The following is a 27976-nucleotide window of genomic DNA, read 5'->3' as shown; positions in this document are numbered from 1 at the left end:
GTTACAGGCGGCCATGATCCTTCTATCTGGAACAATCAATCGAGGGCACTAACTGCATCAATCATCGCTTAGTGAGCTATTAATTGCCACCAATAGTGCTTCGTTTGCATGCAAGGTGGCAGCGCCAGGTAGACGCGCGCGGGCGAAGGAGATGCATTTTTAGTACTGGTGGTACTAGACAAGCTCTAGGGGAATAATCCCTTTCTTATTTCTTTCTGCCTTTCTTTCCCATGACGATTAGGAACGGGCAAATCAAGAATTTCACTTCAAATTCTGGACCTCAACATCCTCCTACTCATGGTGTTTCATGATCAGTATTGGAAATGAATGAAGAAGTGGTGGAACGTGCGGAACCACATATTGGATCACTCCAGTGCGGTACGAAGCCACTGATGCTGAGTAGGCTCCTATGCCGCTAGCTATGTCCTGCTCAGTCCCCCGGCAGGATGGAGGTTCCATAGCGCATCATGAGCACCGGGCAAAGGGGCGGTTGAGCAACTCAAGCGAACCGCCCTACCTGACACTTAATAGGGATAGAAGCGAGAAGGTTGTGAAGGTGGCCTCGTTATCCACACATCCGGTTTGATGAATGGAGGACCGACCGACCTGGATTTTCACGAGCATTGGCGGTTGTTGGAGTGCCCGTCAAGGGCGCTAGCGCATACACCGGGGTGATCATCACCACCTGCACCTCACATCTAGGCACAGTGAAATGTGTAACCCGCCTGCTGTCCAAGTCAACCGCTTAATTTACTTTTTTTTCCATAGCGCCTAACAGAAGGTGGCAGCAAGGGACAACCCACCCATATAGACAGCCTGCGGGGAGGATGGCACTACTGGCAAAGACCTTCTGGCTAAAACGCCGCAGGCACGAAGCGTGGTAGGCCTGTGCCGTGGGAGCATAGGAGAGCCCGGACGGTGGAAGAGCCAGGGGAAGCCGGGTTATTTGACAGAAATGGAAGGCTTTTTCTGAGCGGCTCATTCATTATTGGAAAAAAGAGGAAGGGAGCAAGCCAATAGATCAATGAATAGATAGAGTCAATGGTAGACAGCCAGCGCTGCCTACCTGCGAAATAGCTTCCTTGGTCGAGCACTCTTAATTTCACTACTGGATTTGTGAATGAATGTAGGGATGGGCCACCTCGAATGGTGGGGCCTCATGCGAGGAGACATGCACATATGGTTTTCAGGGGGATCCGGCCGAAAGACAGGCCGGCGCCCACCCGACTAGAGGGACTGAGAAATTTATAGAGTACAAAACGTATCTTCAAGCTTGACCTTATTCTGATCGTTCAGAGGGTGATCGAGGAGTCACTGAATGATGTCCTCCGCTTCTTTCGGAGGTGCTGACCCGCAGCGAGGCAGATATGACTAAGTGACATATTGAATATGGCGACGACAACAGCATGTCGTAGAAGGAGATAACAGGTGGAGCCAATGACCCACTAAGACTCACGTATCTACAACTACATCCCCGAGCGGCAGTCAAACAGAGGTGTGAATGCAAGATGCCAACGGAATGATCGGCCGGACAGAGGCTAGGGCTGCTTCCTTAGCACCGCGTCCTTCCTTGTGTGTCGGAGATACAAAGCGAGTGCACAGAAAAAGAACAGGAACTGGGTCGATCTATTCCATGGCGAAGCATAAATGCACACTCACATGATTTTTGCCGAGAGATAGGAGCATTCGGTGGAACCGGTGAACTACACTTGCTTCTTGATAGATGTGTAGGACAGAGGGCTCATGGTACCTGCTGCCCACCCTTACTCCGCTTTGATAACCGTGTGAACGGAGAGTTGGCAGAGCAAAAGGGAAGGAGGCCCTCATACAGAGTCGCACACTTGAGCAGTGCGGGAGACTATAGAATGGGTCGAGTAAATTCCCTTGGGGCCAATAAAATCACAGACAAAATCTTTTTTTAATTTAATTTTTAAAAAAAGTCTTTCTTTTTTTTTATTTGTTATAAAAAAATGAAGACAGAGGTAAGTACTTCCAATGGCAAAGATAGGCGGCTTGGTAGGGAAGGAATGGTCAATAGTCAAGTCAAGGATAACTACTTTGTTGGCGAAACAATATGGGGCCAGTGATTCTTTGAGCCAGCCTTTTTTTCCAACGCCTCGGGAAACTGGTAGAGATAGATGACAGCACCTTTTTCTCCACCGGGAAGGCGTACTTCTATTCTTCTTCAGGTTCACCTCCCGCCTGGCCTAGAAATAGAACCCAGCCCCTCTTCTGGTCCATTCATTTTTGTAAGCAGGAGGGATCCAAGCTAAACCCCCTCCTATTCGAGGCCACGTGGCCTCGCCCCACAATCACCAAACCTTCCTTTTCCTCTTCCTTCGGTTTGGCTCCACGAACGCGCCACCTAGGAGCCCCACTCATATTCAAAAGGTGCCCAGCTTTCAAGATGATTATAAAAAGTAGTTAGGCTACTATTTTTCCAATATCATGGAATAGCATGGCCCCGGGCTAAGGTCACTCCAGTGGGAGAGCCGTGTTATGGGTGACCTTATTGCACTGTTCAGAGAGCACTTGTGTATGTGATGCAAGTGAACATGTACGAAAAAGCTGTCATAAAGTTTCGTTGTTCGTTCTGTCATTGACCCTATCTATGTTTCTATGATGGCCCAAGAACACACTCATTCTTCAGCCGTAGAAAGACTTTTGAATTGCGAGGTACCATGACAAGCTCAATATGTACGAGTGTTATTCCGTGAAATAACTCAAATTTCAAATCATTCACTTGCTTCAACTACTCATGCTATGGATATGGGAGCATCAACTCCGTTCCTTCGGGCTTTTGAGGAGCGGGAGAAATTGCTGGAATTCTATGAAAGAGTCCCGGGAGCCAGGATGCATGCTAGTTTCATACGACCTGGTGGAGTGGCACAAGATCTGCCTCTTGGCTTATGTCGAGATATTGATTCCTCTACACAACAATTTTCTTCTCGTATCTGGAAACAACGATTAGTGGATATTGGTACTGTTACTGCACAGCAAGTAAAGGATTAGGGATTCAGTGGTGTAATGTTAAGAGGTCATGCGACATGAAGACATTGATAGCAATATGGGGGAAGTTCCCATCAGGCAACAACAGTTCTGCCTGACCCTACCCAAGCATGCATATGTTGTCAGTGAAGATTTTGTGTGAAGCCTTGGAGACGACATACCCGGGGCTAGGGTGAGCTGAGGGGGGACAGCGTAAGTGAGCGAATGTGTGTAAGCCCAGTCAAAGATTCCTATTCTAGGCGGGGTGGACCATCTACCTTCGAATGGTGTTGGTTCGTAGGACCGTGAACGGATTCGCCTCTGGCCTCTGGGCACGTCGGAACCGCATGAGTTCACCGGGGTGGAGCGCGGTCCGCCAAAATCGGCATAGGTTAGGTGCTATTGATGGAACATGGTAAGGCCATCTTTCCCCATATGGAAGTGCTGCGGACACATAGAGATGTGGGTAGAGGAAGTCTCAAAAAGTGAAGGCCGAGCTGTAGGTCACGTGACCTGCTCCGAAAAGGTGGCTGACTAGGCTTTCTCCTGGATCAAAGCAGATCAGCTCGCCGAATTCGTCCCTCGAATCGGGCGCCCCGGAACATCGAATGAAAATAGGTGGACGGGTTCTCTTTCTATAACCCTATTTATATGAGAGGCCCGGCCCCCTTCCCCCTATCCCTCTCTTATATTTAGGAGCGGGATCGGCCCAAGAACGACTTTGTGGTGGTACGGAAGGCATGGACTCCTCGAGCATCCCGCACCCTCAGAGAAAGAAACTCCTCAACCATCACAAGAAAAAACAAAGATGACGCTCTGTGTCTGACTCTATTGGTCATAGTTCCCTGCTATTATGGCCGGTGCTCGTTTGCGTACCCCAAAGGGAAAGGATGCCTCTCGGGGCATCTGAGAATGATTCGAGCCGTATAAAGGGAAACTCCCACGTACAATTTCTTTTTTTGGGGGGAAGGAGCCCGACAGGGTTCCCCCACTGACTTGGCCCAGGCCTAAGTGAAAGTGAAGTGGTGGGCCTACCCATCCTAACCTTGGCTATACTGGGATTCGCAAAGAGTAGCACCTTATGATATTCATGACCAATCGGATCTTGATGTACCAGTAGGTACCAGAGGAGATTGCTATGATCGTTACTGTATCCGTATCGAAGAGGTGTGACAAAGTGTTCGGATCATTGTGCAATGCCCTAATCAAATGCCTTGTGGCATGATTAAAGCCGATGATCGTAAGCTATGACCTCCATCATGATGTCGAATGAAACTATCCATGGAATCGTACGCCGTGTGAAACGAAACGTAGATCATCGCCGTTCTTAACTGAGACTTAGGTTAAGTTCTGTCTCGGAACCATCGTGGGGTTAGGAGTAAAGCATCCCGGGGTTGGCGCATCTCATTAGGGGTTGAGAATCATTGGGAACCCCAAGATCTTTCTTCGGAAGAGTTTTCTTTCCCGTCCCCTCGCCCCGGCATAGCGCTTCGCTTCCGATTCTTCGGAAGAAGAAACTGACTTCTCCCTTTTTCATTGATCTGGGGAAAGAGTACCCGTCTACCAGTTGGGAAGCTAGACATCAAGGTTGTGACTTGATGAGGATAACTAAGCTGACACACCGGAGTTGGCTGCTGGCACAAAAGGGTGGTGCCTTACCGCACCACAGGCGCACGCGCGGTAGCGTTCGTGGTGGTGCTTCAGGATTCCAATGTACTGCGTCGAAGATCAGAATGAGCTTACCGGCGGACCACTGCCGTCCCATTCTTGAGTGAGCTGTAGCGCATCCATCTTATCCACTGAACTAGCGTCAAGTATCGCTTCGAGTCGAAGCACTAAAAGAAAAAGACAAGGAAAGTCGGCGACATAGGAACCACGAGAACCCAGGAGGGGGAAAAACAATGTACGGGATACGGGATCCTCATAGTAGGCTGGACCAAAATCCAGCCGAGAGAGGGCAGCCTTTAGAAGCAACAACAGGTTGGGAAACCAAGAGAATGCTTCGCGTTTTCTTATTTTCTTCCCGGCACAAAGAGAGGGATTAGCATTATAGACCCCATTAGAAAGCACTAACACCTTCCTCGTTGGGGCTCCGCGCACTGGGAAAAGGCTTTCACGATGGGAACAGGAAACCGGCCACTAGTTACGAAGTAAACATAAGGTCTCGAGAGGTCCCTCACAGTCAGGTGCGATGCAATTGCCGCCTATTAGTTTAGTAAAGTACCCCTCCTCCTAAATTGTTTTCTTTACGGGGTTGAGGAGAAAAATGGCTTGATGAACCCTTCCATTCATCACGCACCGGCCCCATTCACTTGCAACTCTTAGAGGCTGTATATACACAGTGCCCCACAACTATCAAAGTAACGTGGGGTTGAAACATGAGAGTGCCCTCCCTTTCTGTCAAGTAGATACTTTTTTCGGAACGCAGTCCGGGATAACCGTGACCTTATATATAGAGAAAGATATATCTTTCTATATATATCTTCGATGCTGTTATTTTGAAATGTCCACTTCAACCGCTATTTCACCTCCCAAAAAGCTAAGTTGGCTTGACGAGCGCAGATGAGGAAGCGGGAGCAAGAAAACCAAGAATCTCTTTCTTGTCCTTCTACTTATACTTAAGGGCCAAAGAGAAGGGCTTTTGCTACTGAGAAAGTGAACGGTCAGCGCGAGGGTTCAACAACTTAGCCGAGCGTTAGCGAAGCCCTTCTATGGATAGGAGCGTCCTTTATGCTGAGCCTCGGTAGCGAAGCACTTAAGATGAAGCGTCGGTAGCAAAGCTGACAATGCAACGCATTAGCGAAGCGCTGTAGTAGGGCCGAAGCCTATGTGCTATAATGCTGAACCAAGGGTGCTCCGCCTTATCTATAGAAGTAGTCAACTGAGTTCTGAACGAATGGGATCCTTGGTAGGTAATGGTCAATCTATAGATAGAAAGCCCTATGATGGGAAACTACCACGTTAGGTCTGGAGAGAGATGGGACCGATTATAGTTTAGGGGGAGCAGATGCAAGCCTTTTCTTTCAATAGCCGGCAAAATTACTACAGGATCATCGGTCTACTCTACCTCAATTCACCATTTCGAACCTTATACAGAAGGTTTTTCCGTACCAGCTCCTTCTACCTATAATGCAGTTAAAGCACCAAAAGGAGAATTTGGGGTTTTTCTTGTCAGTAATGGAAGCAATCGTCCCCAGCGTTGTAAAATAAGAGCACCTGGCTCTGCCCATTCACAAAGGACTCGATTCTATGTCCAAACATCACATGCCAGCAGATGTAGTAACCATCATAGGTACTCAAGATATTGTGTCTGGAGAGGTAGATAGATAGGACTACGTCTTGCTCGATCAGGACCCTAGCTTTATTGTGAGCCAAAACACCCTTCCGAAGCATCTTTTTCAGTCTCCATCTCAATCGAAGGAGAAGTCTCAATCACCTTTCTTTGACGTTCTTTCTTGAACTGATCCTCGGCTCTACCAAAAAAAACACCTAGTTCACTCGCTAGCGCATCCATGGTTGAATGGTTAAAGCGCCTGACACGCGTCCAATATGCGTAAACCGTAGTGCAGGGTGTCAGTAATAATTACCCGTGAGTGTAGTCGAATCCACGGGGAAAGGGGCTACTAGTACTAACTTCTTCTCCTTTCTAACCTAATGATAAATGGAAAGGTGTGGTGATCTAATGTGCGAAGAAATGAATACTGGAGATGAATATGCAAGGGTTAAATGGATGGAGATCTCAATTAGTAAAAGTGGTGTATTCGGGCAATGCTCCCCCTAGGATTCAGGTATTAGGTACCCGAATAAGCAAAAGTGTTTCTATGATGAGTAAGTTAAGTCGTGGAAATCCAAATATAATCGGATACGGCCTCCCGATCACCGATACTAGTCCCCTACGAGGTCCCGGTGGAGAAATCGCTCAATCTCAACACCTCACACCACATATGACTACAAAGCACTCTAGGGATTCCAAGAGGTGTATCCGATTCCTAAAGATTGATCCAACCCTAATTCCCGGTGAAGGATCGTAACCCCCTACAAGGTCCCGGTGGAGAAATCTCTCAATCTCACGCCTCACACCAAATATGGTTGCGTAGAGCTTAGGGAACGGAGATAGAATACACTCAATCGGAAGGGAGAGGGGACACTCCACTATCTCATGACTTACCCTCTCAACCCTCTTTAACCTTGAAGTTCTAACTCTAATGGAGACCTCTCTCACATCAAAGTAACAGATCATGCAAAATCCAATCAACCACAAGGATTAATTAAACAAGCAAGCAATGAGAATACAAGATTAAAAACTTAATCAAAACTCGGATTAAATAGAAACACTAAGCAAAATCCACAAAAAGATGAGAATCCCTAGGGTTCACAAGCCCAAATACCCTCTAGGGTTTTAGCTCTCCATGGAGCAACATACAAAAACACACCATCAATGAATGAAAGTACATTAAAACCATAGAAATAAACCACCTTATATATGAAACTAATGGCCTTGATCGAGAGCTTCGACGTCTTAAAGGACCCACTCCGAAGCTAGGTTCACCAGTGGCTTCCTTGATGCTATGATGGAGCAGGAATCGATCAAAGTTGGTGACGAAGCGCCTCCAAAGCCGCAAAGACCTCCTCTCCAAAACCCCTAGCCGTCTCACCCCTCAAGCCGCACAAAAGATGAGAAAGAATAGGGCAAAACGGCTATTTATAAGCCTTAGATCGCGTCTGTCACGTGCCCTCACGCGCCCACGTTGGCTGCAGGAATTTCCATGCGGCCGCGTGAGCAGAGCTATAAAACGTTTCTGAGGCCACATGTCCGCACACGTCAATAGGGCAAAAATTGACTGTAGTACTTTTTCACAAAAACGCGATCCGAACACTCTTCTCTTGAGGCTACATGTCCGGGCACACATCCATATGGTAGGCTATAAAACGTTTCTTCAACAACGTATCTTTGAGAGGTCTTGCAATTTTCACAAAGAGAAGGAACATGAAGATGTGGCTGCCTTTGTGCCTTTCCAACTAGTAAATTGACTTGAATCTCCTTGGATATTGGGGGAAGAAAATGATTTATGGATGTAATAAAATGTGCAGTGTTTACAGAAAAAAGTATTCGGTTATTGGGGAAGAATCAATATACTTCTAATGTCGAATCAGAATCAACTAGGACAGAAATAAAGCATTGGGTCGAACTCTTCTTTTGTGTCAATGTAATATGGTCATCGACTCCCGAGAAAGGGTAGAAGAATGGGACCTATTATGGGACATACAATGCATTATAGACCCTTCAACCGGGTTATTCTATTACACCTCTTATAGAAAAAAGAACTTTATGGAAAATACATACTTCATTTAATAAAGAAGAGGGCGATACATTTATACTACACTTCTACCCCGAGCATACCCAATGGAGCCGTGGACAGTCAAGTGAAATCCAATCCATGAAATAATTTGATCTATGGAAAGCATCATTGTGGTAAAGGTCGTAATGCTAGAGGAATCATTACCGCAGGGTATAGAGGGGGAGGTCATAAGCATCTATACCATTAAATCTATTTTCGATGGAATGAAGTAGACATATCTGGTAGAATCATAACCATAGAATATGACCCTAATCGAAATGCAAACATTTGTCTCATATACTATGGGGATGGTGAAAAGAGATATATTTGAAATCCCAGAGGGGCTATAATTGGAGATACCATTGTTTCTAGTACAGAAGTTCGTATATCAATGGAAAATGCCCTACCTTTGAGTGCGGTTTGAACTATTGATTTACATAATTGGAAGTACCCAATTAAATTAGGTTTATGACGAACCCTAGAAATCGATCACTGATCCAAATTGAGTACCTCTATGGGATAGATCTCAATAGAAAACTGTTGAGTAACGGCAACAAGTGATTGAGTTCAGTAGTTCCTCATAGAAAATTATTGACTCTAGAGATATGGAAATATGGGGAAGACAAAATTGTTTGAAGCACGCACAGAACCGGAAGCACCCCTTCTTTCAAAGAGAAGAAGACGGGTTATTCACATTTAATTTGATGGTCACAGGCGAATTGAAAGCTAAGTAATGGTAATTATAAAGATCCTAGGGGGGAAAATAGAGATGTCTCCTACGTTACCCGCAATATGTGGAAGTATCAACGTAATTTCATAGAGTCAATTGGTCTGAATGCTACATGAAGATCATAAGCCAGATGACGGAATGGGGAGACCTAGGATGTAGAAGATCATAACATGAGTGATTTGGCAGATTTGGATTCCTATATATCCACTCATGTGGTACTTTATCATACGATTCATATAAGATCCATCTGTCTAGATATCATCATATACATCTAGAAAGCCGTATGCTTTGGAAGAAGAAGTAGGAAAAGGGCGGGAAATTTCTCTTTGAGAAGTAACGCTTTTTCTTCTTTGTCACTAAATAAATAAATAGGAATATTTTAAATTTCATTTTATAAATTTTCAATAATGTGATGGGCGAACGATGGGAATTGAACCCGCACATGGTGGATTCACAATCCACTGCCTTGATCCACTTGGCTACATCCGCCCCTTATCTAACTAAAGGATTTTCTATTTTTTCCATTCATCATTATTTATTGTATTTATTATTCTGAGATTCATATACATTAAGACAAAAGTCTTATCCATTTGTAGATGGAACTTCAACAGCAGCTAAGTCTAGAGGAAAGTTGTGAGCATTACGTTCATGCATTACTTCCATACCAAGGTTAGCACGATTAATGATATCAGCCCAAGTGTTAATGACACGGCCTTGACTGTCAACTACGGATTGGTTGAAATTGAAACCATTTAAGTTGAAAGCCATAGTACTAATACCCAAAGCAGTAAACCAAATACCTACTACAGGCCAAGCAGCCAAGAAGAAATGTAAAGAACGAGAATTGTTGAAACTAGCATATTGGAAGATCAATCGACCAAAATAACCATGAGCAGCTACGATATTATAAGTTTCTCCCTCTTGACCGAATTTGTAACCTTCATTAGCAGACTCGTTTTCAGTGGTTTCCCTGATCAAACTAGAGGTTACCAAAGAACCATGCATAGCACTAAATAGGGAGCCGCCGAATACACCAGCTACGCCTAACATGTGAAATGGGTGCATAAGGATATTGTGTTCTGCCTGGAATACAATCATAAAGTTAAAAGTACCAGAAATTCCTAAAGGCATACCATCAGAAAAACTTCCTTGACCAATAGGATAGATCAAGAAAAACAGCAGTAGCAGCTGCAACAGGAGCTGAAATATGCAACAGCAATCCAAGGACGCATACCCAAACGGAAAACTAAGTTCCCACTCACGACCCATATAACAAGCTACACCAAGTAAGAAGTGTAGAACAATTAATTCATAAGGACCACCATTGTATAGTATAACCAATATGCTACTTCCCATGTATATCGGGAAAAAATGCAAACCTATAGCTGCAGAAGTAGGAATAATGGCACCAGAGATAATATTGTTTCCATAAAGTAGAGATCCAGAAAGAGGTTCACGAATACCATCAATATCTACAGGAGAAGCAGTGATGAAGGCTATAATAAATATAGAAGTTGCGGTCAATAAAATAAGGTCGGGATCATCAAAACACCAAACCATCCAATGTAAAGATGGTTTTCAGTGCAGGTTATACCATTGCAGAAGAGACCCCATAGGCTTGTACTTTCGCATCTCTCTAAAATTGCAGTCATGGTAAGATCATGGTTTAAGGACTCCCAAGCACACGTATTAAATTAACTCTTTCTATGTAGATATAGATAAGAGAAGGCCTATTATTTAAAAGTATAACATGCCCGTATGTTAATGTCAACCAATCTCAAGTAGGGTTGTGGATCGCCCAATGTCCTTCTCTCTTGCTGTCCTATCTCCTCTAGGGTTACCAGCTGAGCTACGGGAAAGACAAGATTGCTTGAAGGTCAGGTCCATAAGACTGGATCTCAGTTCAGCATAACGGAAGAGGGGGATCCACTTTCAATTTCAAAAGGAAGGGATTTGCGGCTTTCAAAGAGGGCTTCTTCTTGTCCCATGTCCTTTTCTTCTGGTGCAGTAGTTACAAGGCAAGTATGCTCCACTCTTCCATACTCTTTTGAATCATCTATAAGAAGAAAATCGATCTCATAGCTCTCTAGCCTCTTGCAACTCTACTATTTGGGAAGGTGGAGCAGCAGTCACCCCATGCTTCCTTCAAGTGGATACTGGATCAGATCCAATCGGCTTCTAAATGCAGGAAGGAAAAAGTACACCTTTAGAGTAAAAGTGTGATCATTTATACCTAAAAAGGAAAGTCCCCTCCTCTAAAAGTGCCCCTTTAGAGTAAAAGTGTGATCACTTATACTTGAGTCTGTCTCTAGTTTTCGTAGAGGGTCGATCAGCTCTTCGAATTTTCACCAGGTAGTGGCACCATTAGGAAAATCCGAGAAGGATAGACATCTCTATCCAATGTCATTCTCTTGCTGTATGTCCTCAGACTGTGTGGTGCTGAGGGACTCTCATCGCAATTGTATAGGTGTGAAAATTTAATCTGATGTCCAGGGGTAGGGACGACTGCTCTAATCTAAGAAGAGACCCTATGTAGGAGAATAACTATAGATATGCTACGGTCAAATAAGTTAGCGCGGGAAGAAAATCCCAATAACTCTTTTAATAAATCACAAATGAACAAATACATAAATATAAGGTTCTTTTCTACGGTATCCAACAATACTTGGCGTTACAAACTCATTGAGTGATTTGCCATTAAAAGATGAAGATAAAAACAAATTAATAAGGTTTTGGGAGGAGTTTTACCAATATTATTTGAGCAAAAAAGAACCACAAAGTTGAACAAACTATAAAGCATCTAATTCTGCCTTATACAAAGAAAAAGTGTTTTCCCGTTTAGAAAGCAAAAAATGTAAATTAACTGAAGACGAATTACGTGATCTCCAAATTACTATTGAGGATAAAACTATGAACTTTGATGAGGAATCGATCTATAGTAGTACTAAAAACATTATCAAACTTTTAATTGGGAAGGAACTAGAATGTGCTAGGGACTATCTTAGGAAATGACGGCTTGAAGCTGATGATATGGAATTGCTTTCTGAGTTTGGTCAATATATGCTTGAGGCACTAATAGTTCATGTTCTAGCAATTGTTTTTAACCCCGATGATTCCCAGGTTATGGTTTGTGTTGCTACTTTGGTTGAACACTTAGAGAAATTCGGTCGCTTACAATAAAAATTATTTAAATGCAGAAGGTGTAAACTAGATTTTTCATCTCTGAAAGCTTGGACATTCAGTGAAAAAAACCAAATTAGCTAATCTTTACCCATTCGAAGCCGCTTTAGTACAATTCATGGAGTCCAGAAAATTGATCCAATATATTAGTAGTTTGTCTGGGGAAGCTGTGAGCATTAAGAAAGGAGAAAAATATTATCTTCCTACTCATCTCTACGTTGTTTGCAACTTTGGTATTTCATTACTACCGGTAAAGCTCAATTTACCAATGGTAAGCAGACCTCTAGATTAGACAAGTGCATGTCCAGTGGGGGTAAATCCTAGAACTCTTTCGGATCTCTCAGGGGGGTACTTAAGTGGACCCACAGGTGAAATATTATATCGTTACCGACTCTTATGTAGTGATAACATGAAGAATTTTCATATTGATATTGGCAAAGGAGGAGACTACAAGGCACTTTGTAGTGTTATGAACAAGCTCCAGCATCAGCCCTTTCAAATCAATAGTGAGTTTTACAGTATGTCATAAAAAATCAAAATAGATTAGTCTCATGTGGGAATTTAATGCCTGAATTTCTATCCACGATGAATATCAATAAGATATCTGATAAACGCCTAAATGTATGTATTTTATATGTATTAATCTTGTATTATTTGTGAACATGTTAACGAATTGATGCCCGTTTATGTCTAAATTGGTTATTTTCGATGTTGCAGGGTCTTAAATGAGTCAAACAATGCTTAAAAAAATGCAAATCGGATGAATTCGACATCAAAAAGCGGCATTTTTGGGGTCCCGGCACTCTGTAGCGACGCCATGGCGAGTCATTGTCCTTCTTTGCTGCCTTTTTGGTCGGGAGTTTTCCACGGGCTCCATGCGCCCGCATGGATGCCCGTGAGGTTCTTCAGAATTCTCAAGCCTCGGGGACTGTAGAAAAAAACAATGTATTAAAAAGTCCTGTAGTAAAAACACTCATGGTCGAGCACCTGTAGCACGGCGGGTTTTTGGGCATTTGGTCGTGAGGCTTCACGGGCTCCATGCGCCCGCATGGAGCCCGCGATGGACTGACGGGGTATATAAGAAGCTGATTTCTTCTAGGGCGGGGAGAGGAGTTTTTGGGAGAGTTCTTCAAAGCCGATTTTCACCGGTGTTTGAGAGGCAAGATTACATGTTTTGGAGAAGGGAAATCTAAGGGAGAAGCTCGGATTTGGCTAGATCTTCATCGATCTCTTCTTTGGGGAGTTTGTAGAGCAGCGAGGGAAGCCGCTCCCCATTGCAGGCGTCCGTGGAAGCCTTTCCACCTAGCTTGGCTTGTCTTCCTTCTTCCATTGTTTGAGGGAGTTTTTATTATGCCATTTGTAGTTGTTTGCATGGATTTGTTGCTTGGATTTGTTTGTATGGGACGAGGGGTCAATGGCGTGACCATCGGGTTGACCTAATCTAGGAAATCTCTAGGTCCAAACCTTCAATTGCATGACATTCTTAGCATCCCTGTGCACTTTAGTAGCCCCTAGGGAATCCGCATCCGTGACCGTTCCTTTCCCCGATTTTTATACCCTCTCCATATTTTAGTCTCCACTTGTAGTTATCTTATTTAAATTAATAGATTAGAGAAACCTTTCGAACTGCATCGACTAGACAATAAGCGAAGAGGAAGTAAGGGTAGATCCTTGGGCCTGGGGAATACGACCCTCTCGTGCTCGCACGAGAGGTATTACTTGACGACTCCGTGCACTTGCGGATCGCACTCATCAATATCCCTCTTACTTAGAGAATTCTACATGAAGGATGGGGGTTTGATTCATTAATCTCTTGGAAGAGTTCAAAAGTAAGGTACACTGACTCACTGTAATCTAACTGAACTTTCAAACATTTTTCCAAGGATTCTTTAGAGACAGTCGATTAAGCATACTGCGGTCACTGCGATGGTCACAAGCTCTCACTGAAAGGATCGAAACACATAACAGTAGGCCCAGGCTTAGGTTGTATGATCTCATTGACCACTCGTGCTCATCTCGATAAGAAGACTAGACTCCGCTGGTGTACGATAGCTGATTGCTAGCTTAGCCTTCTCGGCTAGTCTCCCCTGCATTGATCCATTGTATTAGCCTGGGCATGCTTCAATCGCTTCCGTGCTCCTAGTTGGCCATTGAGGAACGTGATGCCCAGTAAAAGGCCAGTTTGTTTATCGTATTCTAGTACTAGGTCTGGTATCCTTCTTCGCTAGTCTAGGCTCAGGCTATTCAATCATATAAATTTTTTGAGGTTTTTTCTCCTAGGGAAGATTATAGAGTCTTGTCTTATCCGAAAGGTATCCAAATCGATGGGGACCAACTGGGACTATGGATTCTTTTATTCACATATCCTAATCTAGAAGAATAAAAAAAAAGTTTGAAGGCGCAAGGTTCGTTATCGGGTAAGTCTTCTTCAAGGTCTTCATCTGTTCTGCACCTTACCTTAATCAGCAACCAATTGACATTCCCTTCACGGAAAAGAAAGTCTTTGTCTTTTAACTTGGTATCAACGCCTCAGAAGGAAATTGACGTATAATAGGTTGACTGGATAGACCAAGACCTGTCTCACAAGCTGTGGACTGACAAGGTCCCCTTGCGTATATCCCGCAAGTGCAAGGGTTTATCGAAGTAATAATCCCGGGTGAGCGGGGTCGAATCCACAGGAAGTAGGGAGTGAAAATACTTAATTTGGTTCTTAGCTATATGAAAGATCAATAGTGATTATTGCGAAATTGATTCAATTCTCAACAATAAAAGCAACAAGTGAGAGAGCAAGAATAAAGAAGAGGGCAAGGCAATCGATAAAGATGTGGTACTCGGATGATGCTTCACCTAGGATAATCATTTCAAGTGCAAGAACTCTCTATTATACTTCCTAATCAATGCCATGGTGAGTCATGGAAATCCTTACATACATAGTCCCAAATCTAAGGTCAACTATGCCTAACTCTATACATGTCCCGGAGGAGAAATCGAATAATCTCAACACCTCGCACTCGCATAGAGTTTCAATGAGCTCTAGGGATTCCAAGTGATAAATCTCTTCCTAATGCTTTGGTCCAGGCGGAAGATCCCTAGCCACAATTAAGCCCTAGATACTAAGATCCTCTCAACGCTTCACTCCATTGCACGCGCAAGTAGGCCCCAGCGGAGGTTCATCCCTTAGACCACTCACTCTATTATGGAGGTAGAATCTCTTCGTAAAGAACTCAAGGAACGGAGGTAGAATCTATCACGCCGGAAGGGAAAGGGGACGCTCCTGTACCTCTCGACTCACCCTCTCAACCCTCTCCAACATAGCATTGTCTAACGCTCGTGCTGTGTCACTCACTCACAAGGTTACCAACAAGAACTCTCAACCCTAGTGTCACTCTAGGGGAAATGTTCATACAATTAAACATTCAAGGTTGGAACTCACAATAAACATCAATTTATTGAAAGCATAATAAAGAAGTTCAATGAAACGAATACATCCTAGGGTTCACAATCATTCAAGCACCCACTAGGGGTTTAGCTCTCCATGGAGCTTCGTACAATCAAAGAAATCGAATGTAAAAGCAATGAATCCATAAAGAAACCCCCTCGATGATCGTGTCGATGATCTTGTGGAGAGTCCTCTACTCATCGTCCAAGGATTCCTTCGTCCGGTATAGGATACGCCTCGATCGAAGCTCCCCTACCAACCTTCTTCCTAATGGAATCACGATGTCGGAGCCATAGAACTTCTCCAAAACCTTGGCCAATACCCCTCGAAACCCTAGCCGATGCCTTCTCACTAGTTAGGGAAAAGATGGAGAAAAGAATATTGAAATCGGGGCTGAAATTGGCTTTAAATAGTGCTGGAATCGGGCGACTACATGGGTGTGTGTGATGTCACACACCCCTGTGGAATTTCCACATGGGCGTGGATAATTTCCACTCTACCGGAAATACTCCTGAATTCCATACTTTCATCAGGGTAACACAAACGGGCACACGTTCGTGTCGTGGATCACTTGCTTCTTCAATGGTGTACACGTTGGTGGAGCTCTTGTTCTATGTGCATAAGTCGGAATGCTCGAATGTGACTGACTTTGTGCCCCTCCAAATGGATGTGCCCACTCGAATACGAGGAGGTTGGCACACACTCTAGCATCTCACACCTGACCTATGTCTTCGCGTTTGAACCTTAGTAAGATTTCCTCCAAAATTGGTGCATTATTATCCACATTGGGCTATTTCCTTCATACTCGGCCTCACAACCCTACCTGCATAAAAGTAACATAAAAACACATATATTAGTATAAAGACCTGAGAAAAGTAATGCTCATCATAAGGAAATAATACTTCGCATTCATATCACACAAGCACTTATCAAACTCCCCTACACTTAAGCTTTTGCTTGTCCTCATGCAAAAAATTAAACATTACGTGCATCAATGAAGAAAAATATTGAAAGTGCTTGGCCTTAGGTTCACCGAGGTATACAAAGAATGTATTCTACAAGTAAGGAAAAATTTTTAACACTAAATACGAAAAAAATCAATGCTCTAGCTAAAAACTTGAATCAAAAAGGACAACAAACCCGAATTTCGTGTAAGTGTGTGAACTCACTCAAAGCACCCCAAGTTATACTCCTCAAAGTTCTAAGTACAAGGGACTTATTTATCTACAAAAGTGATAAAAATTTTAAAAGATGGTAGTAGCTTCACACATTCCTCTAAGGCAGCCCTTTCCAAAGCGGCCGCTAAGGTGGCTTTCACACTTTCGAGGTGGTAGCTCTTTCTACCCAGTGGTAGCTTTCACTCATCCTATGAGATAGCTCTTTCTCTCATTACGGCATAACTAGTATCTGACTTGTGAAAGTAGCTTCATACTTCATAGGTGGTAGCTCTCGTCCACCCAACAAACACAAATAAAGCGATAAAAACTATTTTTCTCATTAGGGCATAACTAGTATCGACTTTTTTTCAAAAGAGTAAACCTAACTAGTCCCTTTAACATCAAACATGTGTTTCCAATAGAGTTCATAGAGTGAGTTGTGTACTAAGTGTAAATCTGGCAAAAATTCCTAAAAATTCAAGCAAGAACTAGAGCATGAAGACATTCAATGTTAACAATTCTCCTAGACTTAAGAATACAATCATTGCAACTAAGGTGAACCGCCATTGGCTATGATGAGAATATATCAATCAAGAACAATAGAAAAGATGTGCGCGTTATGAAACTCCCCACACACACACTTAAGTTGTACATTATCCTCAATGTACACAGGAAAACTCACTCAAAATATATCATTCAAAAATAGATGTGGGAGAAGCAATCAAAACAATACTCCCTTGACTCCTAGTGTTGCGTTTGATGAAGCTAATTCAATGGGAGTAGTGTTCCAACGGGTTGTGAAGCTCACACGGCCAAGTTCCTAAGCATCTTGGCCGTGCCCATGACTAAGTGTCAATTCCCATGAAGACAAGACCATCATGCACGCATACGAGGGGGTTCGAGTAAAGTTCAATAAAAAAACAAAAATAACTCGAGTGTATATAAAAAGATAGAGCAATGAATACAACTCGATAAATGCAAAATAACATAAACTCAGAAGGAAAATCCTTTATGAGTGAACAAGTCTAAGATGAAGAAAGATAAAATAAAATGCATGGAAGTAAAGAAAAAAAGAAGTCAAGTGTCGGTCTTTGCTCTCGGGGCTCCTTTGATCTGTCTGTCTGAAGTGGAAGCACATGGTGGGTCTATTGGCTCGGAGACGAGGATGGAGGTGCTTTGGAGGAACCGGCAGGGGCCGGAAGGGTCCTCAGTGCAGGACAAAGCGATGAGAGCAACGTCTTGCTCTAGGATCTGCTGTAATATGTCAAAAGCGTGCCATGAACTACGTGTCTTGAGTGGCCCATCTGATAAATGCTTGAGTAGACATATTTTTTTATATGTTTTACATGCATTGAGCATCATTTTTACTATGGTTTATGTCTCATATTGTGTATTTGGTGTTCTTTTTATGCATATAGGTTGTGAATGCCCTGAAGAGTAAAAAAAGGAAGCAAAGATGGGCTATAAAGACATAATGTTGGGAGTTCTTGTTCAATTCAAGGACCAAGACACGAGAGGAGTTTATAAACGTGGAGATGTGTGCCAACTTCCAACAAGACTCAAGTCAATTCACTAGTTGGAAGGGCACAAAGGCAGCCACATCTTCATGTTTCTTCTCTTTGTGAAGATTGCAAGACCTCTCAAAAATACATCGATGAAGAAAAGTTTTATAGCCTACCACATGGACGTGTGCCCGGACATGTGGCCTCAAGAAAGAGTGATTGGACCACGTTTCGCGAAAAGCACTGTATCAAAATTACTCTTCACGCCCGCTAGAAATTCCACGCCCGTGAAAAATTCCACGCGCCCGCGTGAAAATTTCTGCACCCGCGGCGGCGTGGAAAAATCCACCAGGCGCATGAGGGCATGTGAGCGGGCACGATCTAAGGCCAATAAATAGCCATTTTGCCCTATTCTTTCTCATCTTTTATGCGGCTCTTGAGGGGTGAGGGCGGCTAGGGGTTTGGAGAGGAGGTCTTTGCGGCTTTGGGAGGCGCTTCATCACCAACTTTGATCGATTCCTCCTCCGTCATAGCATCAAGAAGCCACCGGTGAACCTAGCTCGAGTGGGTCCTTCAAGACGTCGAAGCTCTCCATCAAAGGCCATCGAGTTCATATATAAGGGGTTTATTTCTATGGTTTTAATGTACTTTCATTCATTGATGGTGTGTGTTTTGTATGTTGCTCCATGGAGATCTAAAACACTAGAGGGTATTTGGGGCTTGTGAACCCTAGGATTCTCATCTTTTGTGGATTTGCTTAGTGTTTCTATTTAATCCGAGTTTGATTAAGTTTTTAATCTTGTATTCTCATTGCTTGCTTGTTTAATTAATCCTTGTGGTTGATTGGATTTGCATGATTTGTTACTTTGATGTGAGAGAGGTCTCCATTAGAGTTAGAACTTCAAGGTTAAAGAGGGTTGAGAGGGTGAGTCATGAGATAGTGGAGTGTCCCTCTCCCTTCCGATTGAGTGTATTCTATCTCCGTTCCTTAAGCTCTATGCAACCATATTTGGTGTGAGGCGTGAGATTGAGAGATTTCTCCGCCGGGACCTTGTAGGGGGTTAGGATCCTTCACCGGGAATTAGGGGTTGGATCAATCTTTAGGAATCGGATACAACTCTTGGAGTCCCTAGAGTGCTTTGCAGTCATATGTGGTGTGAGGTGTTGAGATTGAGCGATTTCTCCATCGGGACCTCGTAGGGGACTGGTATCGGTGATCGGGAGGCCATATCCGATTATATTTGGATTTCCACAACTTAACTTACTCATCATAGAAACACTTTGCTTATTCGGTACCTAATACCTGAATCCTAGGGGGGAGCATTGTCCAAATACCCCACTTTTACTGATTGAGATCTCCATCCATTTTACCCTTGCATATTTGTCTCCGGTACTCATTTCTTCACACATTAGATCACCACACCTTTCCATTTATCATTAGGTTAGAAAGCAGAGAAGAAGTTAGTACTAGTAGCCCTGTTCCCTGTGGATTCGACTACCCACTCACCGGCGTAATTATTACTTCGACACCCATGCACTTGCGGTTTACACGCATATTTGGACGCGTGTCACCTGCGTAGCCCTAATCTCGGTAACCTCGGCTCGGGCCACTCCTATAGCATTCTTGAGCCTCTCAAAGCAATCATTGGCTCGAGATGGTGAAAACATACGCACTTGGGGTGGTTCCTCGGCCGCTGGAGGTGCCTCGGTCTCCATCGATGCTGGTTAAGGCTCGAGAGCGAGCTGAGATGCTCCGGCTTCATCATCTTCATCCTCAGCTATCTCTGGGGCTGGCAGGACTAAAGTAAAAACCCTTGTCCGGACCCTGCGGACCATGCGCATCAATCACATCGTCTCTAGACCCAAGGGAGCGGGTACACTTGTCTTCTCGGCCCCGTGAATTGAATCCAAGAGACCCATGCCCAGCACTAAACTCGTAATGTAAGGGCCCAAGAAGATCGCCCCTAGTCTAGCATATTGTCTCTGATGTCTGATGTAATCAGCTAGGATGTGCCCTAAGTGAATGCATGCAGCTCTACCATCGAGTACAAGTACAGCTGACTCGATGGCTTAAGACACCGATCATCGTCACCATGACCATTCACCGACCTACTCATGATGGCTTGCAAATGTCTGTATGCAGGGCGGGAAAGGCACGTGGCCTTGGACACCCTCGGCTCGTACTGACCATGACCACATAGCACTCTGTAAGCCCTCTGCGGGGTCAAGGTTCCAGGATAATCAGTAGCCAACTGTGTATACTCCTCTGTAGCTGTGAATGCCTCCTCATATAAACCAAGTAATATGGAAAACTGTGAAATGCTCAAGCTATGATGGCGTCCAAATACTCTGAACTAAATGGTGCCCAAACTGTCGAAGCTCGCATACGCTCTATCAAACTTGAATGAGGAGAGCACCTTCAGTGCAAACTCTCAGATAGTTGGCTCTCTAATCGTCAACAACTGCCGCCACCCATCTTCTGAGACTAGATCTTCAATCTCCTTGGTGAACTCATCACCCTGCTGAAGCTCCCGCAGTATAGTAGTGTCCAGAAATTGAGTCTGTCTGAAATGGAGACTGGACAATCGCTCATAACGGACCTGATGTTCGGGAATCGTAAATTGCATGTCCTCGGGCTCAGATGATGACTCACATGGCCACTTATCAGCTTGCTTCTTTGACCTAAGTGCCATGATCTGCAAAATTTAAACAAAATTGATCAAACAAGTTGATAAGATAATACTGCAGAAATCCACACGGTCGTGTGCAATTTCCGCACGCCCGTGTGGATCTACGGGGCGTGAGAACCGCACGTCCACGCAACAACAATCAAAAAATTCAACTTAATACTACTTCTAATTTCGTCCTAAACATAAATCATTGTTCCAATTGAAGAAACGAAGCATTATTAATCAGATTAATCGATAGAAATCATGAATTGATGAATAAGATGATGAAAACGAAATTACCGATGAGGAGAAATAAGAAAATGAAGAGCCGGCCGGAAAAACTTCGCTAAAATCTCACCAAACTGGCGCTATGGACTCGGAGAGTACTGTGAGAGTGTTTTCATGTGAACAGGAATCGCGAAGAGGGAGAGAAACCATCCTTTTTTAAATAGAACTTGCGACTTCTGGCGTTTTGTGTATCCACACGGGCGTGTGGAAATTCCGCATGCCCGTGCGTCTCACATCAAAAACTCCAGAGGGGCGTACTCGGGTAAAACTCTCAATGACTTAGAATAATCTCACATGGGTGTGTGGAAAATAACTACGCCCGTGTGCAAGACCCACAGGGGAAGACGCATGCCCATGTGGCTTCCCTGGACATCCAAGAAAAAATATCAAGTTTCACACACGCCCATGCGGAAATTCCCCACGGGCGTGGGCATTCACATGCCCCAACTCACAAGGGCACCCTTGCGCCCTGTGTTTTCTCGGGATGGAGGAGCAACCTGTAGAGTTTCCTGCAGGCGTTCAGAAGTACCGCCCGTGCGTGGTTCCTAAGGTTGTCCACAGGGGCGAGTCCACGACCACTGCATGTGCTCTCGGGAAAATCGCCCAACTCTGCGAGATTCACGCCGTGCGGAAATTACCCGCAGGCGTGCGCCCGGGTCGCATGGTCAACCACAGGGGCAGCCGAATGCCCCTGTGCCTTCTCTGGATGAGCTCGCAGTACACATCCATGGGCGTGTGGAATTTCCACACGCCCGTGTGTTTTCAATGGATGACTTAGAAAAACCAGCAGGCTCTGCAGAACTAGTATGAACATGTTTACACACTTAGATCCTGCCCTATTGTGGAAAATATTCCAGATAAAAACACAAAATAGAACTCAAACGACCAAACTTCGCCAATTCTCAACGAAACACACAATGTATTCTTCTAAAAACCCACAATAAAATCGCAGCACAAACACTCAAAAATTGAATCACCAACACTCAACAGTTTATTCATGCAAACAACTAAACTAGAATGTACGAAAATAGTAAACACTTGGGTTACCTCCCAAGAAGCGCTTGTTTAACGTCACTAAGCTTGACGTATCTTTCTTACCTCACGGGGGTTCATGAATGAAGGTTGCCCTCTTACCCATAACTTGAAAGCATGATGAGCAAACTCTCTTGAGGGTAGAGGGTGTACTATCGGGCTTCGGACCACCTAACAATGGTTCGTCCAACTTTCTTGGCTCATGTACGTCTCCAACAGTCTTGGGGCATTTTTGGTGGCATCTTCGAGCCCTCTTCATTTTCCGGAGCACCTTCTTCAAGATTCCCGGGGTAGATGTTTCCTCTCCGATCAAACCAAGCATCAAGTACTTTCTTCATTGCTCTCCTCTTGGTCGAACAAACCTTCATATGGATCCGGGTTGAACATTTCAGTATATATTCATCAACAATCTCATCGGTGAGTGTCTAGAAAAATACAAAAGTGTCATCAAAATCAAGAGAATGCTTTGCATGGCTTCACAGAAGGCGGTAAGTGAGCTTATCGTCTCGGACTCTCAATGTGAGCTATCATCGTCCATGTCAATCAATGCTTTGGAAGTCCGCAAGAACGGTCTCCCAAGTATCAAGGATACATCTGCATCCTCATTGACATCTAGCACTACAAAGTCAACCGGAGAAATGTACTTGTCCACCTTGACAAGCACGTCTTCGATGATGCCTCTCAGATGTCACACCGTTCGGTCTGCCAATTATAAAGTCATCCGAGTAGGCCTAGGCTCTCCCAAACCTAGCTTTTGGAAGAAAGTATATGGCATGACGTTGATGCTTGCCCCTGAATCCGCCAATGCCATTTCAACACCTAAGTTGCCGATGTTACACGGAATAATGAAGCTTCCCGGGTCTTTCTTCTTGTTCGGCATGTTCTTTTGCAACACCGCCGAGCATGAAGCATCAATCACCATGACACGTCTTAATATGCGTGTGTGTCTCGCAAGTGCACGCGGTGTCAGTAATAAATACCCGGTGAGTCGGTGAGTCGAATCCACGAGGGAGCAGGGGCTACTAGTACTAACTTCATCTCTGCTATCTAGCCTAATGATAATGGGATAGTGTGGTGATCTAATGTGCGAAGAGATGAACACGGAGACGAATATGCAAAGGGTAAAATGGAAGGAGAATCTCAATCGAGTAAAAAGTGGGGTATTCGAGCGATGCTCCCCCTAGGATTCGGTATTAGGTGCGGATAAGCAAAGTGTTTCTATGATGAGTAAGTTAAGTCATGGAAATCCAAACATAATCGGGTCTATCTCTAGATCACCGATACTAGTCCCCTCGAGGTCCCGGTGGAGAAATCGCTCAATCTCAACACCTCACACCACATATGACCGCAAAGAACTCTAGGGATTCCAAACGTGTATCAATTCCTAAAGATTGATCCAACCCTAATTCCGGTGAAGGATCCTAACCCCCTACAAGGTCCGGCGGAGAAATCGAGCAATCTCACGCCTCCCACCAAATATGGTTGCATAGAGCTTAGGGAATGCAGATAGAATACACAATCGGAGGGAAAGGGGACACTTCACTATCTCATGACTCACCCTCTCAACCCTCTTCAATCTTGAGGTTCTAACCCTAATGGAGATCTCTCTCCCACCAAGGCAACAAATCATGCAAACCAAATAACCATAAGATCAATAAGGCAAGCAAGCATTAAACAATCAAGAATGAAACTTAATCAAACTCGGATTAAATAGAAACACAAAGCAAATCCACAAAAAGATGAGAATCCTAGGGTTCACAAGCCCAAATACCCTCTAGGGTTTTAACCCTCCATGGAGCAACATACAAAACACACCATCAATGAATGAAAGTACATTAAAACCATAGAAATAAACCCCTTATATATGAACTGATGGCCTTGATGGAAAGCTCGACGTCTTGAAGGACCCACTCGAAGTTAGGTTCACCGGTGCCTTCCTTGATGCTATGACGGAAGAGGAATCGATCAAAGTTGGTGACGAAAGCGCCTCCAAAGTCGCAAAGACCTCCTCTCCAAAGCTGTCGCGTCTCACCCCTCAAGAGCCGCACAAAAGATGAGAAAGAATAGGGCAAAACGGCTGTTATAGGCCTTAGATCGCGTCATGCACGTGCCCTCACGCCGCGTGTGGATTTTCCACGCGCCGCGTGGGTCGCAAGAATTGCCACGCCGGGTGCGTGAATGCAATTTTGCTACGATGAATGCCACAGTGAAATTGCTACAGTACCTCTAGACACAATGTTGGGAGTTCTTGTTCAATTCAAGGACAAAGACACGAGAGCAGTTCATAAACGTGGAGATGTGTGCGACTTCCAAGAAGATTCAAGTCAATTCACTAGTTGGAAGGGCACAAAGGCAGCCACATCTTCATATTCGTTCTCTTTGTGAAGATTGCAAGACCTCTCGGAGATACGTCGATGAAGAAAAAAGTTTTATAGCCTACCACATGGGACGTGTGCCCGGACATGTGGCCTGAAGAGAAGAGTGTTCGGATCGCGGTTTTGTGAAAAAGTCACTGTAGCAATTTTCACATCGCTCACGCGGCCACGTGGAAATTCCGCACGCCGCGTGGAAATTCTGCGAGCCCAGCGGCGCGTGGAAAATCCACACGCGCGGCGTGAGGGCACGTGACGACGCGATCTAAGGCCTATAAATAGCCGTTTTGCCCTATTCTTTCTCATCTTTTGTGCGGCTCTTGAGGGGTGAGACGGCTAGGGGTTTGGAGAGGAGGTCTTTATGGCTTTGGAGGCGCTTCGTCACCAACTTTGATCGATTCCTCCTCCGTCATAGCATAAAGGAAGCCACCGGTGAACCTAGCTTCGGAGTGGGTCCTTCAAGACGTCGAAGCTCTCCATCAAGGCCATCGGTTCATATATAAGGGGTTTATTTCTATGGTTTTAATGTACTTTCATTCATTGATGGTGTGTTTTGTATGTTGCTCCATGGAGAGCTAAAAACCCTAGATGGTATTTGGGCTTGTGAACCCTAGGATTCTCATCTTTCGTGGATTTGCTTAGTGTTTCTATTTAATCCGAGTTTGATTAAGTTTTTTAATCTTGTATTCTCATTGCTTGTTTGTTTAATTAATCCTTGTGGTTGATTGGATTTGCATGATTTGTTGCCTTGGTGGGAGAGAGATCTCCATTAGGGTTAGAACCTCAAGATTGAAGAGGGTTGAGAGGGTGAATCATGAGATAGTGAAGTATCCCCTTTCCCCTCCGATTGGTGTATTCTATCTTAATTCCCTAAGCTCTATGCAACCATATTTGGTGGGAGGCGTGAGATTGCTCGATTTCTCCGCCGGGACCTTGTAGGGGGTTAGGATCCTTCGCCGGGAATTAGGGGTTGGATCAATCTTTAGGGAATTGGATACACAATTTGGAATCCCTAGAGTGCTTTTGCGGTCATATGTGGTGTGAGGTGTTGAGATTGAGCGATTTCTCCACCGGGACCTCGTAGGGGACTAGTATCGATGATCTAGAGATAGACCCGATTATGTTTGGATTTCCACGACTTAACTTACTCATCATAGAAACACTTTGCTTATCCGGTACCTAATACACGAATCCTAGGGGAGCAATGCCCGAATACCCCACTTTCTTCGATTGAGATTCTTCTTCCATTTTACCCTTGCATATTTGTCTCCGGTGTTCATCTCTTCGCACATTAGATCACCACACTATCCCATTATCATTAGGCTAGATAGCGGAGAAGAAGTTAGTACTAGTAGCCCTGTTCCATGTGGATTCGACTCACCCGACTCACCGGGTATTTATTACTTCGACACCCGTGCACTTGCGGTACACACAAGCATATTCGGACGTGTCAGAACCTTAGTAAAATTTCATCCACAATTGGTGCTTTATGATCCACATTGGCCTATATCCTTCATAGTCGGCCTCAGAACCCTACCTGCATAAAAGTAACATAAAAACACACATATTAGTGTAAAAACCTGAGAAAAGTAATGCTCAACATAAGGAAAGAATGCTTCGCATTCATATCACACAAGCACTTATCATGGACTCAGGCCTTCCTCCTGTTAGTCGCTCGCCCTGCCTCTCTTCTCGTTATAGTTTTCCCGAAGTCACGCTAAGGCTTTTTCGAGCTCACTTTAAGAATTGAGTATTTCCTGATTCTATTTAGATAGATAGATTTCATTTCGAATGTAGGTCTTGTCTGAGTCATCTAAGAAAATTTCCGCTCCCAGCGTACGATCTAATGGACCCAGGAAAGTCTTTTCTCACCTTCCTTATGTTATGATTGAAAGGTGTGGTTCGCAAGGTTCGTTGGATGGCGGAATCACCTTAGCTGTAGGGGGGAGAGAGAGATCAACCCTGTTGTTTGCGCTACTTTCTTTTTCTCTTTATCTCGAGCTCATCCTTTACCGGGATACTTCACTTATTATTTATATAGATATAGTAGCGGACATTGGAAGAGATGGAGCCTGAGATTTCCCTTCCAGCTGCGGGAGATAACCGAATAAAAGAGCTCAACTACAGTCATTGATCCCAGTGGGAACCTTCATTAGTGGGAAATCTCCTTCATTAACTAAAGTACTACATCTACATCTGGCTTCTCCTTCCTTGATACAGTACAGCTAATAGCAATTTCAAAAAAGACAAGACATACCTTATCTAATGAATGGCATGCTTGGAAGTCCCTCTCATTGCCAAGTGTATCCGATATGCCTTTCTTGCCATTACCAGCCTTGGTTGAATAGACGACCAATGCTGCCTGCTCGACCAAGCCTAGCCAAAGACGTTGCCTAGCCAAGGACCTTTCGGATGGTGTTGGCAAAGCAGCTGCCTACTGTTTGTTATTGGTAAATGTAGACGACCCGAAAGAAGAGCTATCGTCGTGGACAGATAGACCACTTACCATAAGAAAAATAGAATTCTTATGATGAAAATCATAGGGAAATCACCAATAGGCGTACCAAAAGACGAATTATAGCACTCAAAATTGCTCTCTCGATAGAAAGAAGGATTTCGGAAGAAGGCATTCGGATCATTATCGGTAGGCGCCTTACCAATGAACTACTTACCTGGACTAGAGGGAGACTAAAGACATCTTTCTTACTTTAAGAGAATTGGTAGGATGCTTTTTCCTCCTTTCCCGAAGCAAGTAATTCATCTAGGGCAGCTCTCTCAGTTGGTTAGCTAGTGTCATTGGCCTTCGGCTTCTGGCTTTCAGACAAGTAGCTAAGTCGTCTTAATCCAGCGACGAAAACTCCTGAACTGCGCTAGGAGAAGCGCTCAATCCCGTCGCTTCGTCGCTCAGTCCGTTGCTTCTTCCCTAGGAACCTGTTTCGGCTTGAGCTTAAGATTCGGCTACTTCAAATGCCCCTCTTCCCCTTGCTTTGGAATCGAATCATCAGTCCTTCCCCGCCTTTGAGAAGGGGTTATCTTCGTGGAGTATGCAAGCTCTTATTAATTACGCTTTTGTTCATCCTTACGAACGAACCGATCAAGCTATGAATGACGTCGACCATAGCGGAGGAGGAATGGTTAGCCTATCCCTCGGTATTGGGTCAAGATGCGAAACTTGGAAGAGTAGGGGTCAACCTTAGTTTAATGCTCAGGGTGGAACCTTATATACAACTAACTGAATCAATCTAAAGTGAAATCCTCACCTTCGGAGCGGGAGAGCTTC

General features: G+C 44.2%; 1 protein-coding gene and 1 pseudogene across 1 annotated transcript; one reads left to right on the top strand and one right to left on the bottom strand.

Annotated features, from left to right (window-relative positions):
- The first annotated feature begins 230 nt into the window (after nucleotides 1-230).
- Nucleotides 231-6345, top strand: LOC120268353 (annotated as a pseudogene).
- A 3265-nt stretch (nucleotides 6346-9610) lies between these two features.
- LOC120268352 (photosystem II protein D1-like) lies at nucleotides 9611-10709 on the bottom strand. Its single transcript, XM_039275786.1, is given in 5 exon segments — nucleotides 9611-10230; nucleotides 10232-10261; nucleotides 10263-10301; nucleotides 10303-10590; nucleotides 10593-10709. Coding segments are annotated over 5 exon segments (1065 nt in total). The 3' UTR covers nucleotides 9611-9639.
- Nucleotides 10710-27976: the final 17267 nt, after the last annotated feature.

This window comes from Dioscorea cayenensis, chromosome 9 (assembly GCF_009730915.1).
Source record: "Dioscorea cayenensis subsp. rotundata cultivar TDr96_F1 chromosome 9, TDr96_F1_v2_PseudoChromosome.rev07_lg8_w22 25.fasta, whole genome shotgun sequence".
In the NCBI taxonomy this organism is placed as follows: Eukaryota; Viridiplantae; Streptophyta; class Magnoliopsida; order Dioscoreales; family Dioscoreaceae; genus Dioscorea; species Dioscorea cayenensis.
The sequence above is the reverse complement of the archived record's forward strand: the minus strand, read 5'-3'. Positions and strand labels throughout refer to the sequence as shown.